This window comes from Lynx rufus, unplaced genomic scaffold (genome assembly GCF_022079265.1).
Source record: "Lynx rufus isolate CCGP_SWC_20201006 ecotype Redwood Valley unplaced genomic scaffold, mLynRuf1.p SCAF_9, whole genome shotgun sequence".
Lineage (NCBI taxonomy): Eukaryota > Metazoa > Chordata > Mammalia > Carnivora > Felidae > Lynx > Lynx rufus.
In genome coordinates this window covers 110,507,101-110,531,315 of record NW_025814897.1, presented here as the reverse complement: position 1 = coordinate 110,531,315, position 24,215 = coordinate 110,507,101, and the positions used below count along the sequence as shown (strand labels likewise).

Here is a 24,215-nt window from a genome sequence, read left to right as displayed (position 1 = left end):
CCGACTCTTCAACTCTCCAGGACTGACTACAGCCACACACTGGCCTGGGTTTTCTGGAACAGTCCCTATTTTAGTTTAGTTTAGTTTAGTTTTACTTTAGTGTTTATTTTTTGAGGGGGGGGAGGGGCAGAGTGAGGGGGGGCAGAGGATCTGAAGTGGATTCTGTGCTCACAGCCGCGAGCCTGATGTGGGGCTCGGCTCATGAACTGTGAGATCATGACCTGAGCCAAAATCAAGAGTTGGATGCTCAACTGACTGAGCCACCCGGGTGCCCCCAGCCCCTATTTTAAAAGTTCTTCCTGAGGGGGCAGCTACATGGCTCAGTTGCAGCCCCCCTTTTTTAATGTTTATTTTTGAGAAAGAGAGAGAGCAGTGGGGGAGGCACAGAGAGAGGAGGACAGAGGATCCAAAGTGGGCTCCATGCTGACAGAAGAGAGCTGGATGCGGGGCTTGAACTCACAAATCGTGAGATCACAACCGGAGCTGAAGTCAGATGCTTAACCGACTGAGCCACACAGGCGCCCTGCCACTCTTGATCTCCGGGTTGTATGTTCAAGCCCCGTGGTGGATATAGAAGTTACTTTTATTTATTTATTTTTTTTTCAACGTTTTTTTTTTTTTTTAATTTATTTTTAGGACAGAGAGAGACAGAGCATGAACGGGGGAGGGGCAGAGAGAGAGGGAGACACAGAATCGGAAACAGGCTCCAGGCTCCGAGCCATCAGCCCAGAGCCTGACGCGGGGCTCGAACTCACGGACCGCGAGATCGTGACCTGGCTGAAGTCGGACGCTTAACCGACTGCGCCACCCAGGCGCCCCGAAGTTACTTTTAAAAATACATACATACATCAGTTCTTTCTGATGAACTTGTCAGACTAGAATCCCTGTGGGTTCTGAAAGGCCAGCCACCTGCTCCAGGAGGTGGCCCTACCTTCTCCTCCCCGGCTGAAAACCCTACGCTACCCCTGCTCAGGCCCAACCCACATCCCCAGCAGGCCTGAAGCCGGGGTCCTTTGAGAGAAAGCCAGCCTCCAGGGCAGCCCTCGCTAAATCCTGGAACCCCAGAAAGCAGCTTCTGGAGCCCTGGGTGGGAAGAGGTTGAGGTGCGTCCTGGCCCTGGGGAGGCAGGTTTGGGGGGTGATGCTGCCCTCTAGTGGTTGAGGGAAGGTTGATTGTAAATTTGTTCTTTTCGTCCTTTTTTAAATTTTTTTTTAAATATTTATTTATTTATTTTGAGAGAGAGAGAGACAGACAGACAGACAGAGGGACAGAGAGAGAATCCCAAGCAGGCTCCGTGCTGTCAGTGCAGAGACCGATGTGGTACTCAATCTCATGACTTGAGCTGAAAATCAAGAGTCAGATGCTTGACTGACTGAGCCACCCAGGCACCCCAGTCATTCTTTCTCTTAAGCCTTTGCCCGGGGCCCAGACCATGGCAACCTCCAGCTGGGATGCTGGGGGTGAAGGAGAAGCGGAACCCCATCTCTGCCCAGCTGGCAGACCCACAGACGACACCGTCACATGGCATCTCTCCCAGATGACTAATGGGTATTGCAGACTTAAAGCATCCCACACGGAGCTCCTGCTCCCCACCCCACCCCCACCACCCAGCCCGTCCAACCTGCTCCCCTCCCACCTACCCATCCCAATTGTGGTTCCTCCTTCTTCCAAACACTTGGGAGTCATCCTTGATTCCTCTCTTCCCTTGCCTGCCCCCGCCCCCATGTATCCTCATGCTGTCATGCGGCCTGTCCTGTTGACTACCTGGCGTGTCTGTCTCCGAAGTATACCCTGAGTCCTTCCACTGCGCCCCGCTAAGTCTCATCCAAGTCCCACCACCTCCTGCCTGGTGCTGACACCTGCACCGGCCTCCTCACTGGGCTTCCTGCCCCTCTTCTAGGCCTAAATCCAACCCCACCTCCTGTGACTGCTTCTGTACTAAGAATAGACACCCCCACCCTCCAGGGCCTGTAAGACCTACACCGTCTTGCCCCAGCCTGCCTCTCTCACTCTATTCCATTTCCCTTCCCCTTGCCTCTTGGTCTCTGGTCAGTCTGGTCTTCCCTCTGTCGCTACACCACGCTAAGTTCATTTCCACCTCTGGGGTTTTGACTTCAGAATTCCCCTTGCCTGAAGCGCCCTTTCGCTCCTTTCTGACAAAGAAGGCTCCTGCTCACCCCTGTATCTTGTGGTTGAGAGGTTCTCAGAGGGCTCTCCCTGGGTGGTTCGTTGTGGTCACTGTTCATTCCTCACACCTAGCATGGTGTGTGGCACAAAGTTAGAGTCACAAGGAGAGACAGGATTCAGTGGCGGCCCAGTCCAGTAGAGAAGACCTCTAAATGTATACCTCCAATTAAGCTGGCGAGAGCTACAATGTAAGGAGGTGGGGTGCTCAGAAGAAGACAGTCAGGGGAAGGCTTGGAAGAGCGTCAGGGAGGGCAGGGGAGAGATGGGGAAAGTCACGAACTTGTGTACATGTGAGCATGAGTGAGGTTGGGGTGAGGACTGACATGTGCCAAGACCCAGGAGTGCAAGTTCCTTCTTGCTGGGGCCTCCGAGACTTTGAAGATCCGGGAGGATCAACTCGGGGCCTCCCTGACCTCACCAGGAGTGTCGGGATTGACCAGGAGAAACTCCTGCCTAACAGGGACAGCTACCTCTCTGATGTCAGAGCTTAGACAGTGCCAGGCTCTGGCTGGGATGCCAGGAGTTCGCTTCATTCACTCACTCAGCCAACAATATTTGTTGAGCTCCTGCTACATACTAGGCACTGGTACTTGACCTTGAGGATCCAACGTAGGGAGAGACAAACAATGACCTTACAGGCAAATTACACAGAATAATAACCACTGACACTTACTGGGTTCTCACTGTGTGCAGGTCACTGCCGATAGAGCCCAGATGATCTCATTTAGCGGGTGACAAATTATTATAAAAGCCAGAAGGCTTCTTAGGTAAAGTCAGGGAAACTTCTGAGGAAGGGCGTCTTTGCTGGAGCCACAGGATGGAAGGAAAACAGCTTCGTTCGGGGCAGGGAAAAGAGCTTTTCAGTTATGTGGAACAGGAAGTACGAAGACCCTGAGGAAGGAAAGGGCTCTCTTATATGGGAGGCTCCACATCTCCAGGACGCAGGTCCTATGCTTCCTCCCGCACCGTCTAAGGCCCTTCGTGGCCCCTTGGCCCCTAGGCACCGGCTCACAATCCGGGGCCGGGCTTCCAGACAGCCGGCTCCGCGCGACCCGCTTTCCCGAGCAGCGCCTCTCCGTGGAACCCTCGGGAAGGTCATACAGTCTCGCACTGCCCCTGCCCCAGCCTCCTTTTCCTCCTCAGAGCCTTAGCCCGGATTTGGCCTCGGCCAGTGGCCCCGCCCCGGCCAGTGGCCCCGCCCCACCCCGTCCCGGCCTGTGGCCCCGCCCCGCCCCGCCCCGGCCTGTGGCCCCGCCCCACCCCGCCCCGGCCTGTGGCCCCGCCCCACCCCGCCCTGGCCTGTGGCCCCGCCCCTCCCCGACCTGTGGCCCCGCCCCGCCCCGGCCTGTGGCTCCGCCCCGCCCCGGCCTCGGCGGCGCCGCGCACCCGTCCTTCTCTAGCGCGCGTGCGCGCCGGCGTCCCTTGCTCCTCCTGGCGCTGAAGCACGCCGTGATCGCGCCGAGCGCGTTTGTCCCTGGACGCGTCTGGCTCGCGTGTAAGTGTCCGAAGCGCGGCCACGCCGACCCCCGTCATCTCCACGCTGTGGCCAGCGGTACTTGCAGTGTCCGGGAAAGGGAGGATGTGTGTGGAAAAGACTTGGGGTCGAATGCTAGTGTCACCTCGTAGTGCCCTGGCTGGGTGCCCCAGGCCAGTTACTTAACGTCTCTGAGCCTTGCCCTCCCAGCCTGACCTCACGGGATTGCTTTGAGGATTAACGAAGATGCAGTGCGTGCAGTGGTGCGCTCGGGGAAATGGCTTGCTGAGTGGTCATGGTCACATGTGGAGTATTTGGACCTCACTTGGATCTCCCTCTAGGCATCCTCTGTGGCCTCTTTTCTCTCATTTCTTTTCTTCCCTTTCCCTTTCTCTCCCTCTTTCTCTGCCTTTCCTTTTCTGGATCATTTGGGGGTGTTCTCCCTCTGTGTCTCTTTCGGCTTCTGTTCCTTCTGTTTTGCCATCTTAGCACTCTCATGACACACTCTGGGGGGACGGCAGCTGGACCTTCCTGTCCGCCGTAACTCTCTGGAATGGGTATTTGGCAGAGGCAGAAACTGGGTCACAGCACTAGGCTGAGAGCAAACTCAGGTGCCTGCTCTCGCTTTCCTGCCCACTAGGGTGTCAGCTCTGAGCTTTTCCTTCCAGGCCTGGGTACCTGGAAAGGTGGAGGTAGGACGGGTCTCCCCAGCCAGCAACTGCCAGGCCTACTCTGTTGCCTCCCAAATGGCACTTAGCACAGAACTGGCCTGGGAGGGAGGAGGAGAGCTAGGATTGTTCCTCCTCCGCTGCCCCCTGACTAGCTATATACATGTACCTATAGTGCAAATGAAATGCGGGGCCCCTTGTTTAAAAATTATTAAGATTTCAAGATAGAAAGAAAGGAAGGAAGGAAGGAAGGAAGGAAGGAAGGAAGGAAGGAAGGAAGGAAGGAAGAAGGAAGGAAGGAAAAAGGGAGAGAGAAAGAGAAAGAAAGAAAGGGAGAAAAAGAAAAAGGGAGAGAGAAAGAGAAAGAAAGAAAGAAGAAAGGAACGAAAGGAAGGAAGAAAGAAAAAGGGGCACTCAGTCAGTTAAGCGTCCAACTTCGGCTCAGGTCGTGATCTCACGGGTCATGGGTTGGAGCCCCATGTCGGGCTCTGTGCTGACAGCCTAGAGCCTGAAGTCTGCTTCGGATTCTGTGTCTCCCTCTCTCTCTGCTCCTCCCCTGTTCATGCTCTCTCTCTCTCTCTCTCTCAAAAATAAACGAAAGAAAACAAAAGATTTCAAGGTTTTAAAAAAAAGGGACGCCTGGGTGGCTCAGTCTGTTAAGTGTCCAACTTCAGCTTGGGTCATGATCTCATGGTTTGTGAGTTCGAGCCCTGCGCTGTGAGCGAGGAGCCTGCTTCAGATCCTCTCTCTCTCTCTCTCTCTCTCAAAAATAAACATTATAAAAAGAATTCAAGATGGCAATGGCAGAACATTAAACTGAGGACCCGAGTGTGGGGGTCCTGAGTACAGGGCCCTGTAACAGTGTAGATCACTTACCCATGAGGTCAGTCCTGCCTCCCCCTCCCATACACCCACCTTTCATTACGCTCAGTAAATGCCCTTATCCCACCATTCCTGGTACAGATGAGGGTGTGTTGAGCTACTTAAGGCTAACCTCCGTCCCCCAAGGAGTTCGAGGAGCCACGGGAGAGGGGTGGATGCTCAGAGGGGCACGGGAGAGCTGCAGCAAAGGCAGTAGTCTCTGGCCCAGTGTTCACATACATCCCAGTTCTGCTGCTGACCCCAGGGCCCTCACTTCACCTCTCTGAGTTTTGGCTTTGTCATGTATAGAATGAGGACACCTGTCCCCTGGGCTGGGGTGTGAGAATGAAATGGCATCATGTGTACACAGAGAGGCTAGGGAACCAGGTGGATAGGACTGACTCAGGGGCTAGTCTTAAGGTTGGTTTTATTAGCCAAGACACTTCAGCTAAGTTGTTCAATATCCATAACCCAGTTGCTCACCTTTAAAATGAGGATAGGGGTGCCTGGGTACCCGGCTCAGTTGTTTAAGCGTCCGACTCTTGATTTCAGCTCAGCTCATGACCTCACGGTTCCTGAGACTGAGCCCCACGTGGGGCTCTGCGCTGACACTGCCGAGCCTGCTTGAGATTCTCTCTCTCTGCCCCCCCCCCTCGAGTGTGCGCACGTGCACACACGCATGCCCTCTCTTCTCTCAAATAAATTAAAAAAAAAATAAAATGACGATAATAATGGTATGCTTGCTGTGAGGATTATAGGAGTAACTACATGTAAGTGCTTAGAACAGTGGCCAACACACAGTAAGGCCCACTAGCTGCCAGCTGTTTTCACTACACTCTTGTTGTCTGCCAAAGGCACAGAATGTCCAGGTTAATCCTTTTTGATTGGAGGGGAAATGGGAAGGGCTTCTGGAGGAAGAGATGTTTGAAGGAAGATTTTCATAGTTGCAGTGAGGGTAGCACATCTTTTTTTTTTTTTTTTAACGTTTATTCTTTTGGGACAGAGAACGAGCGAGCAGGGGAGGGGCAGAGAGACAGGGAGACAGAATCCTCAGCAGGTTCCATGCTGTCAGCACAGACCCTGATGTGGGGCTCCACCCCAGGAACCGCGAGATCGTGACCTGAGGGGAAACCAAGAGTTGGAAGCTTAACTGACTGAGCCATCCAGGCGCCCAGAGGGTAGAACATTTTAAACGCAAGTTGTCGTTCAAGGTCTCTTAGAAGCACCTACCGTGTGCCAACCATGGTGCTTCCCATTTTACAGATGCCAGTAGCAGGATGAGTTTACTGAGTTTAGATATGACCCTGGAGGGTTACATAAGTTTTTTGTGTGCATCTGAGGAAGATTAATTCATAGATGAATGCAGGCTATATTGGATAGAGCCACCCCCCCTCCCCCCCGAAGAGGCTATAGCATTAGCACGTGAAAGAAGGGTAAAGATGTATGAGGTAATGGAAAAAGTGAAGTTTGAGAACATGGCAACAGATGGACTGCACTGGGGAGGGACGGGCCTCTGGGGATCCGAGCTGTTGGGAACGTCACCTATTAGGTGCCAAGCTCTGCACCAGCCACCGTGGACGATGTGAGCAACACAGACTCCTCTCTGTCCTCGTGGAGCTTCCCGGCTAGCTGGGGAGATGACCTCTGCATCCCCGAAGCTAGTAGGGTACTGTGGGAGCACATGACCCAGTCTTGAACAGGAGGGACGGTGGCTTCCCAGAGGAAGTAGTAGATAAACTGAGGCACGTGCACCAGCAGAGGGAACAGCAAAGGCCCAAGGAGGGTGGGACTGAATAGTTAGGTATGGGTGGAGAGGAGAAGGAAGGGCAAATGTTGAGTGAGGAAACTGAGGCCTTTATCCTGAGAAACACACTAAATGGGTTTTAATCAAAGTAGTCAAATTGGTCTTTTAAGGAAAATGTTCTGGCTGCAACATGGAGGACAGGGGTTGGAGTGGAGGCTGGGAGGCTCATGCTGTGGTCAAGGTTCCAGACAATGGTGGCTTTGAGTAGGGTGGCAGAGAGGAGATAAGCGAGAGGCAGATGGGTTTCTGAGATGGCTGGGACGCAAAACTGACACTGTTCCTCCCCCTGCTCTGGCAACATCCAAACATGGCCACATCCGTATCCGTCCTCAGAAAACCAACATGAAATCAGCTCCTTGTCCAAGACCCTGTCCTTTTCTAGAATGTGCAGAATTGTAGATGGTCATTAACTGTCAGCTTGGGAATAGGATGGGCAGGGACTCCCCACTCCCTTGAAGATAGTGGTGGGAGGAAGGACTTCCCAGATGGGGGTTCAGCTCTCCTGAGATGCCACAATCGGGGCGAGGAGGCAGTCGGCTGGCAGCACCTGGCACGCTGGCTAAAGGCTGCGAGCTCGTACTCAACAAGCCAGGTGATGAGAAGGAGCAGGATGCAGCGGCACAAATGCTGACTGGAGCCTGTCTGGCCCAGACCTTGCTCGGTGACCTTGAGCAGGCAGTGTCGAAGGGCCTGTTCTGCAGCTTTAGTGGATGGAGGTTGGCGGAGATGGCAAGATTAGAAATCCCCAGGCCTTCTCAGGACAGCACCATGGGAGAGGCAGGGGGACTGCAGGGGATCATTTTCACATCCATCAAAAAGTTCACCTTGATGAAGTAAAGTATCATGGTGTTTCTAGAAGCAAGTAATGCTTTCTGTCATAAAAGAAAAAAAAAAAGGCAAGTACTACAGACGCATAGCAGTTCTGCTGCTTCTGCTCAGAGGAATGAAGCAGGCAACCTTGGCCTCCAGCACCAGAGCCTGCACGACCTTCTCTTTCACGCACACACACACCAAGGCAGAAAAGGTTTTGTTTTTGTTTTTGTTTTTAAAACCTTTTTATTAAAAAAACAAAACAACCCCCCCCCCAAAAAAACAAAACAACAAAAAAAACAACAACCCCCAAAACCCAAATCAAAATATTTCCCATCGGAGTCTATTTCTTTTTTTGTCTTTTAAAAATTTTATTACACAAATATCTCCCATTCCCACGTGTCAGAGGAAAGAGGTCCTTGCTCTTTCTAAAACCAATAGTGGAGAACGTTTAGAAAACAAAAGTCCAACTAGGTTCCCTCCTTCCCTGGCCCAAAATAACCCCCATGTGTCAAATGAGATAGCAGGACTTGCCCCCTTAATGCTTACATTTAATTTAAATTTTTTAGCACAACATTGGAGATTGACTCTAAATCAGCAACAAAAAATATATATTTACAATATTTCTCCGAAAAACAAAAAAACACAACCAAACCCTTTAAACATAGTGACTTTAGGAGTTTTATTTATGGAGCAGTTATTTTTTTAATCACCAAGTGATTTTATATTATATATATATAAATTTTCTTCCTTTCCTTTGTGGTTTTTCGCCCCGGTGCTCGGAAAGATGGAGGCGGGGTGTCTGGCCCTGCGGTCTGAGGAGGGCAGGCTCTCCTGGCAAGGCCACATCTCAGAGCAGATTGCAGGAAATGCGATGGGACTCCCGGGATCCTCTGTCCCCAGAGACATTTCTGTTCTCCACACGGACCAACCCTCACCTCTAAAAACCGTTTCCCCCCTTCCAGTCCCAGAGATAAAGGAAACCCGGCAAGGGCATAGGTCCAACTGCTGCCCTCCTGGGCTCCCTTTCCTGCTGACCAATTTACGTGCACGGTAAAAATGCTTGTTTTTCCAAACCAAAAACAAACACAAATTAAAACCAAAACCCCAAAAAACCCAAACCATCAGCTTGGAAATTTCTGTGGATGAAATGTCCCAAAGTCAGAGGCACTCTCCCGGCACAATCCCTGCTCTGAGGGGGTCTCTCCACCTCCCCTTTTATAAAAAGACAACAAAACAAAACAATCTTTTCAGTACTTTCCACAGGAGCAACCAAAAAAAGGCAGGAAGCTTCCAATTATAGGTCATTAACAATAATATTAATAAGGTTTTTGCTCAATACCCAGGGTTCTTTACAGAGAAGTTCCCCTAACTGAGGCACTCTGGAATAAGTCACTGGCATTTCCTCAAAGTTTCAGCCCCAGGTTACTGGGGCCTGGAGACCGATGGAAGGGGCAGAGGGTCGTGGGAGCAGACTGCTGCTTTTAAGGAGCAGCCAAGAGAATCAGCAGATTGGAAGAAACAGACACAATGCCACCCCTTACCAGGACCCAGTTTTCTCTCAGGAGGCCAGTCAATGCCAGGGTCGAAGCTGGGCTAGGTGGCAAAGAGGGGGCCCCTCTGCCTCTATTGCTTTGGAAGTGGCGAGTGTGCAGTTGGCGTCTCTCCTCAAGGTGGCTCACGTTTCAGACCCCCGGGGCCTGGGCTCCGCCCCCTCCCCCTCCCCTGGAGGGTTTTGGGAGGAGGGGAGCCTGAGGCTGGGCTGCAGGAAAGGGGCCAGGAAGGGAGGGGCCGGAGGACGAGAAGGCGGGGCAAGGTTGTGCTATCGCTATCCTCACAGGTGGGGAGCAGAGTGCAAATCCGCATCCGTCCTTTATAAGCTCTTGCCACAGGCTGCTGCTATTGAGCATCTCCTCACACACTTAAATATTGACCCAAAAGAAATTCCGACCTTTCTTTCCTTTTTTTTTTTTTAAAGTGCAAAAAGCTCTCTGCTGCCCTAGAGAGAGGATCTTTGGACAGGCCGTTCAATGCAAAGTAAAAGGGGGCAGCTGATGGGGCTCAACACAGGGCGGTGGGGTGGGAGACACCATGCTCCCCTCCCTCCCTCCCTCCACACACACGTGTAATACACTCAGCCACACACACAGAGGCACATGCACACCCCCTTCCACGGCTGCAGGCAGAGGGCAGGTGACTGGCTTCAAAGCAGGACCCCCCTCCCCCCCACAAGGTGCCAGATCAGTGAGCCACGGGGGCTAAACACAGGCCTGGGCTCTGGGGGCTACACCCACTGGAGACCCAGAGCCTGCTGGGAGGCAGGTGGGACCGAGCCCAGCTCTCTGCTCTCCCCAGCCGGGGGATATCGGCTGCTCCCTCTGAGGACACGCATCCTGGGAAAGTCCTGTCCAGGCAGGAAGGAGGAACATGTGGAAAGGGCAGTGGGAGGCTAACGAGGGAGGGGAACAAGGAGATGGTGCCTGTCTCAGAATCTGCCTAGGAAGCAATAAAATGGGGGTGTCCCTGGGGTACACAGTTCCGGCTCCTCTGAAGAGCTTCAACCCCGATAAGTGCAACAAGGACCTCGTAGAGACTAGCGGGCAAGTCTGGGGTGGGGTAACCTCATTACGTGAACCACCACGAGCATCGGACAGGATCAAGCTACAGGGAGGGGGAGAGCGTGGACACGGATGAGAGGTTTTAGACACCTCAACAGCACCAGTATGATCGGCACGGGTCTAGCCTTCCCGGGGCTGCTGCCGGCCCCTCCTGCATACGCGGGGAGAGTGTGGTAGAGGAGAGACACGCACTGGACACCACAAGGAGAACCTGGCCATGGAGACAGGGCCGCTTTCTTCCCTGGAAATTTGCTCAGAACCAGGCACGGCTGGGGACCGTGGATGGGGAGAAGGGCCCCAGGGCCCAGCACAGATGACGGTTGCACAGACACCCCAAACTGAGAGCCTGGCCTCCTGGCCGGTGAGTGAGCGGGCGGGCGGGCAGGCGAGCAAGCGAGCAGGCACCTTGACAGCACAGAGCCTGTGCTTTCCCCTCGGATTCGGATCAATTTGCTTGCTACTCCTTTCTCCTTAGGAGGGAGAGGAGCAGGCAGGTAAGCCTGGTGTCTACCACCCTCTCTGCCCAGCCTGTAGGGAAAGGGCTCAAGGGACAGGAGAGCAGAGAGGGAGTGTGACGCTGGCCTCAGAGCCCGTGCAGGGTCGGGGAGAGAGGCTCTCCTGGCTGGGGAGTCAGGGGAAGATCGGTTTCCTGTTCAGTCTGGGCTGTGTGTGTTTTAGCTGATCTTCTGTATCAGCTTCTCGTCAGACAGGCAGTAGAGACTGTTGATGGACAAGTCTGAGATGAAGTGCTCGCAGGCTTTTCGAGTGATCTGCTTACATCCTCGAAGGTCAATCAAGGTGACATTGGCGATGCGCCGTAGGTAGATCAGGGTCTGGTCTGTCAATTTATTGCAACCTGTGGGGAAAGTGACAACGAGGACAATGCTGGGTACATACTGCCACAGGCGCCTGCCTCTGCCGCTCGATTCCCCAGCTCTTTCCTTTAAAATGCTCAGCAAAAGCCCTCTGTGTCTTGTAACTACCTGCCTCAGAGATGGGAAGTGCCCCCTGATGCCTCACTCCCTGCACTGCAAAGCTGACCAGGCTGTGGCTGGCAGTTGGCCATGACCTTAGGCACCTGACAACTACTTGGGCCTCCACCCCCATCAGTTAAAACAGAGAGCGAGAAATCAGAGTCCTTGTTCAGGTGTGAGGAAAAGAGTTAACACAATTCAGTCAACAGACCCAAGTTCATTGTTTTACTGGTCAAGTTCCAGGGAGGGCTGGGCCCTCCAGGAGGCACGGGGTACCGTCTGTCATGAAACATCATAGCAGCATACCTGCCATGTTGAGCTCTGTGAGGGAGTAGCGAGTGGAAGACCCGACAGCGGTGAGCAAATTGGAGGACTGATCTGTCAGGTGGCTGCAGTGACTGAGGTCGAGTCGAGAAAGGAGGGGCATGTGGCGAATGATGAGGCGAAGTGTGGCATCCGTGATGTCAAGGCCTGCCAGCCGGAAGTCAGTCATGTTCCGGAGCTTGCTGCGATTGTCCTGACCTGCACAGAAAAGAACCTAGGTCAAAACTCTTAACTCTGGTCCAGCTCGAAAGCCTCAGGCAGCTTCAGCTCCTTCCTGGCCAGGCCTTCTTGCAGCGGTTGAGCGAACTGCCCACACCCAGCCCTGCCTGTAGTGAGCAGTGTGTGGGGGCAGTTTCTAGGAAACCAGACACGTTTTCTTTCTTCCCAGCTGCTAGATTATGCCTCACTTATAGAGCAAAAGGGTATGTGTGGAATGCTCCACCCCTTTCCACACTCCCACACTTTTTTAGACCATAATGCAAACAGCTTTTAATGTTCCACCTCAACCATGAAGCCTTCCCGGCCTTCCTCAGGATTATACTCTCTGGGCCCCAAACTCCAATACCCCTGAGACGGAGTAGCCCCTCCTTTATCTGCAGGCAGGTAACTGGCTGTAAATAGCTAACCTTGAGTCCATTGCTCTGTTCTCCATTTGCACTCATCCACAGCATCATTTGTAACACTTTTTTAGTTTCTGAGGACAAAGTCTGTCGAAAGACAAAGCTACCCTCAGGTGACCACAGAGAAGTCAGGCCCAGAGCACACCTGGTTTATCAGCCGGTGGAGTCAGCAAGTCCCGAATTTGAGGGTCCTTGATTCCCACTGCCCACCGAAGATCAAGGGTCCTGAGAAGGGGGCAGCTGGAGGTGCTGAGGGCAGAGACTGCAGACCAGGAACAGCCTGCTAGGAGGAGGTCTTTCAGTCCTGCAGCGGGAAGAAACAGACATGCAATCGTATACTCTATCAGCACATCCAAAGCCTCAACGATGAGCTGATGTGACCACGGTAAAATGGATTCTCACTCTAGAAATCCAGTTCAAAAATTCCTATGGTCTCCTATATGACATTTTCTAGCTTTGGTGGTAAAACCAATTGCTTAGTTCCTACAGGAGCAACGTAGTATGCGAGACACTGTCTTCCCAAGACCTCAAAATGCTGAGGGGAACAAAGCATTCTAAGGGGCTGATCATGGCAACATCTTACTCAAATCTCTTCAGTGGTTGTGTTGAGAAGACCCATTCTCTTCATTGTCCGGGGCAATGATTGGCTAGTCCAGCTAGTCTGGGGTGCCGCCTGGGGACTGGCAGTTAAGGTGGCCCTGGGTGAATCCCTTGTTAAGCAGAAAGACAACAATGGAATGGGACTGTTGCCCTAAATTGCCCTAAAGCAGTTTTAAGCACTGCCTGTAACTCAGCTTTCCCTGCCTGCTCACCTGGCAGTCTATTGACGAGCCACGTCAGTTGTTTTTTGGAGATGTTGGTCCAACTGAGGTCCAGGCTAACTGGTTGCCTCTTGATGATGCCACTGAGGGCCTGGGGTACAATAGCCTTACACCTACTCAAGTCAATTTTTGTCCAAAGTCTCTTGTCGCAGCACCTGTGACAGAAGGAGAGAACACTAGCCGTCAATAACGTGATACTCCTTGTCAGAGGAGCTCCCATCAAAGGGTACTGCAGGCTTCTAGAAAACACAGAGCACCTGGAGTGTCACCCTCCCCAGGTTCTTCTATAAGCAGACAAGGATCATGCCCTGCTGGGGTTTTTTTGTTTTTGTTTTTTTAATCCTCAGACGAAAGGGCCTGTCCTCTATGGCAGCCCTACAGGTTAAGTAGTAGGCAACTTGACCAGTTCACCGATTTGCTTTGGAAGGGCTGGGAATACAGCGCAGTGGTTAGGAACACACGACAAACAGTATACTATACTCTCTCATGTGCATTAAAATGGTATGGCTCCCACCAAAGTGTACATAAGGAATTATTTAAAGAATTGACTTCCTGCTGCCTGAAGCCTTAGGCTTGCCTTCATTCTCTCCTTTGTCAGTCATACCCAGCTGCCTGAGATGCAGGCGTTCCTCAGCATATCTACAGTCAGTCCTCCTTTAAGCTCTAGAAAGAGCCCACTACTGTATCAGGCAGAGAGAGGCTCTTTATCATCGGGCCTGGAGAGTCTTCTTCCCATCTTGCATTTCTGCCTCAGGGCTATCTTTATATTTTCTGGTCCAGTCCAGGCCAGAACTGAAAGCGAAAGGCCTGCCTTTCCACAGCAATCTACAGTCCACAGGCCACAAATAGCACTGCAACATGCAGGCTTCTGTTTAATATTTTACAGCCCCTGCCTCCCAGCCCGGCTCAGAGTCTGGTTGGCAGGGGAAGGGGAGACAGCACATAATGGCAGTCTTATGTGGCTCGGCCTGGAAACTGAGGAATAGAGCCAGGCAGGCCCACTAGCTCTACAAAGAGAAAATATTAGGAGAATTTGGGTAGATCACATATTAATTCAGATTTGGGAAATAAAACTAGTGTTTGTAAAGAATGAGGTCTTTATTTAAAGACTGAAAATATTTCACCAGTGGCACATAAGACTTCTATGGCAGAAACAAGCTGCTTATGATAGAGCAGTGTATCAGAAGCCCCTGGAAAAAGTGTTAAAAACAGTTTGCTTGGCTCCACCCCCAAAGCTCTGACTCAGGCCATACTGAAACGGACCCTGAGAATCTGCGTTTCTAACATGACCCCAGGTAATGCCAGTGGTCCAAACATCACCCTTTTGAGAAGAAATGGTAGGTCTTATTGGGATAAGAACAAACAACTGGAAAACTGTGGAAACATTCAAATTTTTTGAAAAGCATGTCCACACCTTTCATTAGATGGAGAGGTAATTGAGGCAGGGGCTTAAAAGCAGTCATCTGTGTCACCAATAACAGTGACCATCACATCATCACAGGCTCTCAACAGATGTGTGATGAGTGCAGCTTACTTGAGGGGGAAAACCGTCGCAGCTCTGTGGACTGAAGTTTTAGCACAAACTATATAAATCCATCCCCCAGATCAGTTTCATATGTTCAGTAAAAAGAGAGATGGGAAAGGTCGGAGCAGGGAGAGGAGGCAAAGGGCCACATTTCCCTGAAGGGCCACACCTATAGGCACGACTGGCCACATCTATAACAGGACCCACTGTCTAGGGAACAGACAGAGTGGATTCAATCCTTTAAGACCCAGCAAGCCTCCAGATGCCAGGACGCATGCAGTTCTCTTATGGAAAACCTGCCACCTGCTCCCATACCCCTATTCCTGATCCCTGTATCCCTGCTCACCATTTATACCACGTCTTGCACACTCGCATACATTCACAAAGTTCTCTGCGGCTGAGGTAGCGGAAGACAGACATCCAGACCTCCCGCTGCATCCAGCTTTCGTCTCCATCCTGAGCCCAACTGCCCCGGCCATTCAGCCTGGCTGCACCCCCCTCCTCTGCACTGTCATCTTCCTCCTCCTCCTCCTCCTCTTCCTCCTCCTCTCCCCCCAGCCCCTCCTCATCCCCACGCTGGGGGGTTCGGGCTGGGCAGTGCTGTACTAGCACGCGGGGGGAATGGCGAAGGTTGGCAGAGGAGGCCGTGATGGCCTGCAGCTTGGGCACAATGGATGTCCCGTGGAGCTCTTTGGTGGGCCTCTGTAGCGTGACAGTGAGGTACGATCCCCGGATCTTGGCTTTCTCAACTTCAGACAGCTCCTTTTTGCCGCTGGGATTGTTCTCCTTTTCCCGTACCATGGTGCGCTCTGTGGCCTGCAGCCGCAGCAACTGCCGCCGTTTGAAGCGCTCATCCCGGCTGGCACTGTGGTGGTCGCTGGGGCCAGCCCCAGGGGATGACCGAGTCACCATACCCCGAGGGGAAACCGGGTCATGGATGAGCTGTAGCATAGAAGTGGGTGAGTGAGGCGGGGGCGTGAGGGGCTCGTCGCAGCTCCGCAGGGGCCGCAGGACTTTGGCTTGCACGGATTCTTCATCACTCTCTTCCATTTTCCGCTTCTGCAAAACAGGCCCCCAAAAAGCCACATCGGTGCTTTCTCCAAAACCCTCTACATTTACGGGGTGAGCCTCACTACTGCTCTCAGGAGACTAGAGAGAAGACAGATCACCGCTCTTCTATGGGGAAAGGGGTACCTGCACGCTACAGGGTGGTCACCTCCTCAGAGTCTAGTCTGCAATCTGCCTCGATCAGCAACCGAGCTCAAGTCTGTGCCGAGAAAGCTGATTACAGAACAAAACCCTTAAAATAGGTCACTTGGGAAATCTACCTGTGATAAAAAGGTTTGTGTTCAAGTATAGAGGAGTGAGATCCAAATTTGGGCTGCACGATTCCACAGCCCACCTTATTCATCTCTTGCCCCGATTTCTGGATTATAATTCCCTGGATAAAGATACCCTTTTAAAGAGGCCACAACTTTACCCCTATGCAATCTGACCGTTTTTAGTTCTATCTCTAATTTAACTCCTTCACCCAGGAGATTTTTTTTTTTTAATTTTTTTTTTCAACGTTTATTTATTTTTGGGACAGAGAGAGACAGAGCATGAACGGGCGAGGGGCAGAGAGAGAGGGAGACACAGAATCGGAAACAGGCTCCAGGCTCCGAGCCATCAGCCCAGAGCCTGACGCGGGACTCGAACTCACGGACCGCGAGATCGTGACCTGAGCTGAAGTCGGAGGCTTAACCGACTGCGCCACCCGGGCGCCCCAAGAGATGCTTTTGATAGAAGAGAGATGCCTGTGGTAGAAGAAAAGCAGCCTACATACACCATTTAAACTAGAACGCAAAATCTGACAGAAGTAAACACCACTTTTAGCTCCACTGGTGTCTGAGCTGGACCCCACCAGGCTGCTTCTTCTACTCAGCACCCTCCCCTATCCTTAGAGACCAACTGCATGGAATATAAAGCAGAGAATGAGAACCTCTGAGGAACCACCCTGCTCCACAGGAATCTACTCTGGATGAAAAAGAGGAATTTTGGTTCAGTGAAGCTGACATTCCATAAAGGTCCACGACCTCATCCTACACCACTTGTCTCCTTCTGGGGCCACCATGACTCCGCCGTGATGAGGCTGAACCAGTGTTCTGCTAGGGATCAGTGAGCAGTGGTTCACATTTTCCTCAAGGAGATGGTTTCTGTCCCTCAGCAACAAGCCTGCTCCCTTTCCTCTACATTCACAGGGCACTGTGGTTGGAAGAGAATGACTACCTTGTGGGTGCTGGCTTTTACAATGCAAGAAGGCAATACTAACATACAGCCACCTGGGGCACCTGGGTGGCTCAGTCAGTTAAGCATCTGACTCTTGGTTTCGGTTCAGGTCACGATCTCATGGTTCATGGGTTCGGGCCCTGCGTCAGGCTCTGTGTTCACAGCACGGGGTCTGCTTGGGATTCTCTCCCTCCCCCCCACCCCCTGCCCCTCTCCAACTTGTGTGCACACATGTGCTCTCTCCCTCTCTCTCAAAATAAATAAACTTAAAAAAGATAAAATGAGGCATCTGTCCCCCTACCTGCTGTGGCAGGGAGGCAAACACCACCACTACTGCCTCCGCTGTCGTCAATGAAGAGAAAATGTTTAAGAACCCCTAGTTTAAGAACTTGGGATAAGGAGAACTTCAGCACTAGTCCACTCTAGAAATCCCTGCCCTTCAAACATATATAGAATGAAAATTCAGGCACCTCAGTACCCAAGGGGGAAGAAACAGACAGACCAGGAAACTTGTCCCTACTCCTGTGCAATGCGCCTGGAGGAGACCACTGCGCCTGGATGGCTGCCACTAGGCCAGCTGCCTCCTCTGTCTATGCCCTCAACAGGTCTTATTCCTCCTGGCCTGATCAACCAGAGTCCTCTTGGCCCTTTGGTATTACCCATCGGGCCAGCAATGTCAGCTACTCAGGGCCAAGGTCATGGCACGGGTCCCCTTGCAGGGAGGGGCTGCCTGTGTAGGGCACAAGGGTAGGGTTTTCTGTAGGGCCATAAAGGTGAAGAGGACAAAAATGTGAGCCCGCTTAACTGGAAACTCCGGCACACCACTGTATTTACTAGCTGCCTCAGGTCACTGCCTTCCCTCTAGTGTCATTCCTCAGGAGCAACCGTGCTCGCCTCACTGCCCTCCTCACACAGCCTAGCTATGCTGCCTCTTTTTCTAGGGTCTCAGAGTGTAAGAGGACCTCAGCAATTTGCAGACCCCAAGTGGAACAATATTCAGTAACACAAAAACTCAAACAAAAGAAAACCAAATAATTAACCGAAGAGGGGGGGGAAAAGTTATCAAACAAAATACAAAATCATCTCCCTGGTCAGAAAAACCATGTGAACAAAGACGCAAAGGCAAACAGACTCTAGCCATCCCCTAAGCTGGACGTTTCTTTTCTTCTCTGGTGCAGTCTGGATAAAGCTTCCTTACCTGGGCTTTCTCTGAGTTGTCCTCCTGGTAGCACTTTGGACACTCCCAGCAATTTGGCAATTCCTCATTAAGCAACCCCTCTCCATCCATCTAGAGGAAGACAGGGATGTTAAAAATCTGTCTCATTAAAAACAAAAAAAAAAAAAAGCCTGTTTCTTAAGGCTCCTTTATCAAACAATAACAGCCACATGGTTGGGAAGAACCTGGAAGTTTTACCCATTTGTAAACACATCGGCCCATCAGGGAGAAAAACCAAGAGTCATTCAGCCCCACTCCTAGCCACTAGGAGACTGGTCACCTTCACTCTTGGTTACTTGATCAAAGTTAGATTCCACGAGGAGATTCCCAAGAGTCTGCGTCAATCTGGGGTCTGCAGACTTCTATATGTATCTTTCCCGACACATTTATTTCTTGAGCATCTCATGCCTCTCTGCTAAAGGAACTGACCACACTATTCAGAATGGTGCCAGACCTCATCTTGATAGTGGGGCATAGTAATTATGATTGCTTGGGTTCAGAGACTGTAGCCTAGTGTCTGTGACTCTGTTCTCAACTGTACAGTGCACATAAATACTCCTATAAGGGTGTGGTGAGGATTACATGAATTACTTGTTAAATAACGTGTTTAGATAAATCTTGACATATAGTAAATGCTTCGTTTATCAGCATGGAGAGGATACCTTAATTTTACTGATCTTAAGATGCATATTTTTTTTCACATTTGAATATTTCTAAAATTGAGCTGCTTCTCACAATTAACCGTATCTTACAATCGTCAGCCAGGTGGCAGTCATGATATAGCTGACACCTTTGGAAAAATCGACAAAGTACCAGCACCAATGCCCTTTAAAGAATGAAGAAACAGGGTAGATCCAACTTCACAGGGCCATCTTAAAAGATGTAAACAAGAGAATGCATATAAAACAATGGTTGTCCACCCCAGCCACATATTAGTATCACTTAAGGAGCTCTGGCGCATACTTAGGCCCAGGGCCCATGCTTAAAGATTTGATGCTACCTCCTAAAGACTGTATCAGCTTCCCTATCACTTTTTCTTTCAAGATTTTTTTTAGAGAGAGCGAGCGAGCACAAACATGAGCAGGTGAAGAGTGGCAGAGAGGGGGGGGGGGGGCGGGGAGAGAGAGAGAGAGAGAGAGAGAGAGAGGGAGGGAGGGAGAGAGGGAGAGAGGGAGAGAGAGAGGGAAAGAATCTTAAGCAGGCTCCATGTTCTGTGCAGAGCTGGACTCGGGGCTTGATCCCACGACCCTGGGATCATAGCCTGAGCCGACTGAGCCACCTTAGGTGCCCCTCTATCATTTTCTCTTTTTTTTTTAACTTGAACTCCCAATCTGTGACATCATGACCTGAGCCAAAACCAAGAGTCAGATGCTTAACTGATTGAGCCACCCAGGCACAACCTCTATCATTTTTTTCTTAAAGGCCCTCAAGTGTGAACCAAGCCTGATACACTCATTAAACGTTAGCTGATACTATTACTCTAACCATCTTTCAGGAACTGACATCCAGAGATACAGTCAAGTACACAGGAGAGATGCTTAAAGGCACAAGGCATTCCCAAATAGACCAGGCAGTTCCATGATGGCCTGGGGACTCCAAACACACTCTATGGAGGCCAGACCGCAAGCTCCATGAGGGCAGGGAACGGGACTATTATTCTGTGTCCGAGACTATCCTCAGGGTCGAGCCAGTGGCTGACACACAGTGTAGACCATGAATCAAGGACAGATGTTAGACCACTACATAGCCCATTGCTGATGGTCCAGATCGGGGATTCCCACCCTCCTCTGCTCCACTCAGTACCTGAGACCTTAGGGGCCCCTTTGGCCTCTCCTCACCTGGAGGCAGCCAGGATGAACAATCTCGTTGCAGATACAGCATTCCATAAGTTTCTTCTCGAAGTCCTGTGTCTCCTCATTTTGATCCACCTCTCCACAGAGGGAACATGTGACTGAGTGAGGCAGTCTGGGCTACAAGAGGACAAAGACAGAAACCAAGAAAAGAGCAGACTTAGATCCTTATCGGTTTAGCTTCCCTTTAACTGAAGACAAGTGATTTGCTTCCTCTAATTCTCCTGGGAACACTTAGGGACCAAGGAAACCAGGTGGAGAAGAGAGGTTTCTGGTAGGAAAACTAGATGAAAAAGAGGATAGGGAGAGTGAACCAGCTGAGAACTAGAGACTGACAGAGACCAGTTTATTTTCACCAGTCTATCCCAGGCCTCCCAGGTCCTTCCTTTCTAATCCAGTTAAAGAGGGGACAAGAAGCAGTGATTTGCCCTTGAAACACTGCTCCCTCATTTGAAAACTGGGCGAGCAAGGCTGAAAGGTTAAACGGGATCATTTTTAGTGTGAGGTATCTTCCTTCTGAACTCAGAGAGAAATGGGGCAAAACAAAGCAAGCCAAAGAGAGAAACTTCTCCTCTCCATCTCTGAAGGCTCTACCACCCTCTACTACCTGCATTTCAGTCCTTTGGGCACCACCACCCCTCCCCCAAGCTCTGTATCCAGCAGACCACTTACTGCCAAGCACTGCCGAAGGACACACGACTGCTTCATGCGACCAGGCCCCCCGAACTTCTTCATGTCCCTGCAGTAGTGGCAGACACCACACTCTCCTTGCACACAAGCTTTGCATTTTCGACAGCGCACTCGTCTCCGCCGGGCTCCTGACACTATGGGGGAGGCAGCAGCTGGCCTCACAGGTGTTAACCGAGGAGCTGGTTTCATAGTGTGAGGCTTTGTGATGGGGATGGTAGGAACCCGCACCTTTGGCCGGGTGGGGAATTTAAGCTAGAAAGAGAAAGTGGTGAGGTCAAATGTATCAAGTAGCTTTAAGGACCGGAGGGGGTAGAAGATCACAAGGCTTGGCAAACTATGGCCCATGGGCAAATCTGCCCACTGCCTGTTTGTACATGAAATTTGACTGGAGTACCATGATGTTCATTTGTTTTCTGTCTGGTCTATGGCTGCTTTCACTTGCAATGACAGAGTGGAGAAGTTGCCGACAGAGACCGCGTGGCCTGCAAAACCTAAAACATTTATTGATTTTACTCTACTTATCACCTACGTATTACCTTCAAAGACCAGGTTTGCCAGTCCCTTCAGGCTATCTACTTCAGTCACGTCCCTCTCACTCTGCTGAGCTGTGAGATTCACCCCTCCCTGAGGCTTTCTACGTACCAAATGTCATTCCAGGGACCCTCCAATATTTCCCTATCCTGGATATTACTACTCAGAAGATACTCCTAAAGATGACGATAAACTACTTGAGGGCGAGATGAATCTTGCTCATTTCTTTATTACTCTGAGTCTGGTACATAACAGACACTCCAGTAAAATACATCCCTCAGGTATATGTTTATAATTTTAGTGCTTGTATTTGTCCAGCTGGTGATCTTTTCAAGAACAAGGACTGGGTCTTTCAGTTTTTTCCGCGGTGCCTCAAACATGTTCCTGACACAAAACACTGAACAGCCAGAGATGCCTAAACTGTTCTGAGGCAGTCTCATGTGGTCAAGCCCAGGCCAAGTGGGACTCCTCCACCCCGGTAGTAAGAAGTGGTTCTTTAAGACATCTTTCACAGCTATTCACCTAAACACTCCTGGAATGTGATGGCTCTGCAAATTTCAACCGGGGAAAGCCAAAGAAGGGCCTATGTATTTGCCAGACCCATGGGCAGGATCAGAATGCTAGCCCTTACATTTATTTGATAAATAACCTTGACAAAGGACAATATGGGAAAAATTACACAGGACCTAACTGAAGAGGCATGAAAATTCATACCTGACAATTTATTAGCTTACAGGTGATTCCTTTCCTTCTCTTTTTGATACTGAAAAATCCAAATGAAGGGGACTCTTGAGTGTACACTCAGGCCATCATAAAAATACTCCAGCCATTTGAATATGTAATTATTTTAACTAGTTTTAAAAAATATCTGAAAATGACCGAATCACTGGGCCAGAAGGCTAGGAACTGATCCATTCTGGTGAACAAATGCACACTTTTGCATCCAAACCTGGAGGCAGGTTTCTGGTTTGATAGTTCCGTTAACAGAGTCACCTCTAAAGATAGCCAATTACCCTGACCTAAGAGTTAAAACAGAACCGAGTAATGATTTTCTGTCAGTTCATATTAATGCACCAAAAGCTGTCTGCCTCTAGTTGTTCTTTTTCTTCCCGGAATGGTGACGGTCGGCTAGCAAAATGCTTCAGCAGCCTGAAGATAAGAACAATAGTTTCTTACCTTATCCCTTTTTGGCCACTGTACTATAGGGACTCCAGTGAGGGCTAACTTGGGATCGCTGTTGGCAAGCTCCTCCAGCAAAATCTAAGGGCAGAATAGGATAGAAGAGGGGGGAAGAAAAGCAGGACACAGTGAACAAAGAGCCAACCACTCCCAACAGCATCCAGACTTAGCCTCAGTCCCCACAAGCGACATGGGAAGGGCAGGCTGGCAGCTGTGTTTTCCCTTCATTTAGAGACTCACTGCCAAACAAATAAATTGAAGATGAAAGAGAAAACTCAAACTACTGTAGTACTATCAAGACTTTGAATTTACCTTTGCTCCCAACCCCGTACCTGCATACTCACTGTACTGTTAATACGTATGCTGAAGTAACTAGCTATGGGGCGACAAGTGTTACTTGGCACACAGTTCTATACGTGGCAGTAAAACTTTATATTGCCCCCTTACTTTTCAACACCAGTGATAATTATCAAGAAGTACTGCTTTCATTTTGCAGATCTCAGCAAAGTGGCAAAAAAGACTGGCTAATACTTAATAATATGAACAGAACAACAATCTTAATGTCTTGATTCAACCCAGAGCTCTGTTCTTCTAAGTCTGATTACAGAAATCTCAACTTCAAATTAACCAATCGATTAATCTCTCTCTCTCTCTCTCTCTCTCTCTCTCTCTCTCACACACACACACACACACACACACACACACACACACACACACAAAGTCAATCATTTGGCTTTATTCTGGAATGGAACAGGAACAATTTAGGGGCAACAGTTTTGATGGCTTTAGCCAATCTAGTTTGAATGACTTGAGGACACTGCTACAGTAAGAAACTACCACTTAAGTGAATCATACTGGTTGAGTGTTATTTGGAAGCAAGCCTTTATGTTTTCGACAGAAATTTCTGAATCCTGAACCTTAGAGCAGAAAACGAAATCCCTCTTCCTCTGACCTCATGCGCCCTACAGCAAGGACAACAGCAAAAGAACACAAATCCAGAAGACAAGTTACAAGATTCCTTTCAGGTTGCCCTACTGTGTACAGGGTATTAACTGTTTCAGTGTTTCAGTGAACACTCAACTTTGATCCTGGACAATAAGCATGCCTAGGCCATCTTTAATAATCATTTCCATAATCTTGTGGGCTCAGTGCCTAGAGACCAGGACTTTTTGAAGCATGCGGCACTTCTCTACCAAGGATCATGCTCCAAATTCGAGTTGGGACTCAGAAAGCCCCTTTAAAACACCCAGGAAGCTCCTCTACGAAGAACCCCTTTGCCAAGTCTCCAGCTGCCTCTCACCCTCCCCCAAACTGATTTCATTTGCAGACGTTTTATTTACTTCAAGTTGCTATGACATCCTATTCTGAAGTCTCCTGTTTAGCACCGCACAGCGTGGGGGTGAAGAGGCGGGGTGCGGTGCCACGTGGGACTAAGGCTCTGGGACTGGACTCCGGTTTGGACTCCTAATCTCCCTAGGGTGAAAAATTCAGGTCCATTCAAAACGTGTGCGAGGGAGTGCACAGTTCCCCTCCCCCATGTCTACTGCTGAGGAGCAGGACTCTGCCCATTTCCTCTGCCGCCCCGGAGAGCACTGAGCTGTCCACAAACAGGGACTTTCCACTTTCAGCAAAACAGACCTCACAGAAAGATCCACAATTGTTTAAGAGTAGCAAAAGGAACCTAACCGTTCACCAAAAGCAGTCTAAATCTACCTGCAAGATTTTTTGTGGGGGATAAGGAAAGGTAGGTGGAGAAACTGTGTCTGCGTGGGGGGTGGGGGGCAGCTGTTCACAC

General features: G+C 50.4%; 1 protein-coding gene across 3 annotated transcripts in view; it reads right to left on the bottom strand.

Annotated features, from left to right (window-relative positions):
- Positions 1-8,154: 8,154 nt before the first annotated feature.
- KDM2A (lysine demethylase 2A) overlaps positions 8,155-24,215 on the bottom strand; it is a 113,798-nt gene continuing 97,737 nt past the window's right edge. For all 3 annotated transcript variants that reach the window (XM_047071524.1, XM_047071523.1, XM_047071522.1), the window contains 9 exons: positions 22,418-22,501; positions 20,693-20,962; positions 20,009-20,140; positions 18,153-18,242; positions 15,033-15,745; positions 13,153-13,316; positions 12,486-12,644; positions 11,703-11,918; positions 8,155-11,278 (listed from right to left, as the gene is read on the bottom strand). In XM_047071524.1, the coding sequence (XP_046927480.1) occupies positions 11,097-11,278; positions 11,703-11,918; positions 12,486-12,644; positions 13,153-13,316; positions 15,033-15,745; positions 18,153-18,242; positions 20,009-20,140; positions 20,693-20,962; positions 22,418-22,501 (2,010 nt within the window). In that variant the 3' untranslated portion in view covers positions 8,155-11,096. The remainder of the gene's footprint in view (positions 11,279-11,702; positions 11,919-12,485; positions 12,645-13,152; positions 13,317-15,032; positions 15,746-18,152; positions 18,243-20,008; positions 20,141-20,692; positions 20,963-22,417; positions 22,502-24,215) is intronic.